The sequence below is a fragment of the Geospiza fortis genome, unplaced genomic scaffold (assembly GCF_000277835.1).
Source record: "Geospiza fortis unplaced genomic scaffold, GeoFor_1.0 scaffold149, whole genome shotgun sequence".
In the NCBI taxonomy this organism is placed as follows: Eukaryota; Metazoa; Chordata; class Aves; order Passeriformes; family Thraupidae; genus Geospiza; species Geospiza fortis.
Genome location: NW_005054671.1, coordinates 31,922 through 32,991, shown reverse-complemented (window position 1 = coordinate 32,991; position 1,070 = coordinate 31,922). Strand labels below are relative to the sequence as shown.

The window sequence follows — 1,070 nt, the reverse complement described above, 5'->3', positions numbered from 1 at the left end:
TAATGCCAATGATTCTGCCAACTTGTTCCATTTACAGCTAAATTAAAGTGATTAGAAAAAATTGTTGGACAAGATAGAAAATTCAGAGGAATAATTGGCACGTTCAGGTGTTGTTGTATGAAATGGCCACAGTAGGCTGAATACCCAAGGCAGAAAAATCAGCTGCTCTATTTTGCCTTAGCCTATAGCAGGTATTCCATCTCTTTGGGTTCTGGGTCTGCCTCTAGGGCAAGATGGGGAAAGCTAAGGACTCCTACTTTCCCTCTCTCTAAATGGAAAGAGAAGTGCTGATGTTTATCTTCTGTTTAGTCAGCTTCTAGCTCCTACAGCAGCAATGTTTGCTTTGAGGATAATCCCATGCTAGCTTCAAAATCCCAATGGAACTAAAAAACCCCAAACACTAGTTTATTCCAGAAAGATGATCAGAAGAAACCAAGCAATAGCAGTAGGAGGCAGAAGGATGGAGAGGGAGCAGAGGTGCAACTGCTGACCTTGAAACTTGGGCCCAACATATCAAGACCAGCTGCAGTTGAGCGATCTTGAGGCATGGCTGAAATTCAGCTTTCTGCAAGGCCTTTAGTAACCATTTACACTACGGCCCTCTAAGCACAGTCAGAATGCAGTCCCTGTGCTGATGTAACTTTCCTTCAAGTCAACAAGCTATATGTGAACTGCAGCAAAGCTTTCATGAGCTGAACAGTAAGGACCACGAGAACCATAAGTATCTGGGCAAAAAAAACGCACCCAGGTTGCGATAAGGAAATAAATAAATAAATACCGTGTTGTCTAAAGCCAGGTTCTCACCTGCTCTTGACAGAAACAAGCTCATAGCACCAGACCCGCTGCCAGTTTCCAGCACGGTGTCTCCGGGGTGGACATCCATCATCATTAATAGAGCAGTTATATCCTGCGAGCGAGAAAAACGACACGTTACTATTCGCGGGAAATTAAAGGTAAAATTCGGCCAGCGAGCCCCCGGCCACCAGCCGGTACCTGGGGGTAAGCGATGGTGGCTCCCCGCGGCATGAGCAGCACATACTCGTCCAGCGAGGGCCGCCTCAGCAGCAGCC

The 1,070-nt window shown here is 46.4% G+C and overlaps 1 protein-coding gene across 1 annotated transcript in view; it reads right to left on the bottom strand.

Moving 5' to 3' along the window:
- TRMT61B (tRNA methyltransferase 61B) overlaps nucleotides 1-1,068 on the bottom strand; it is a gene marked incomplete at its 5' end in the record, with an annotated part of 5,848 nt that extends 4,780 nt beyond the window's left edge. Inside the window, 2 exons of the mRNA XM_005430712.2 lie at nucleotides 805-907; nucleotides 994-1,068. Of these exons, the coding sequence (XP_005430769.1) occupies nucleotides 805-907; nucleotides 994-1,068 (178 nt within the window). The remainder of the gene's footprint in view (nucleotides 1-804; nucleotides 908-993) is intronic.
- Nucleotides 1,069-1,070: the final 2 nt, after the last annotated feature.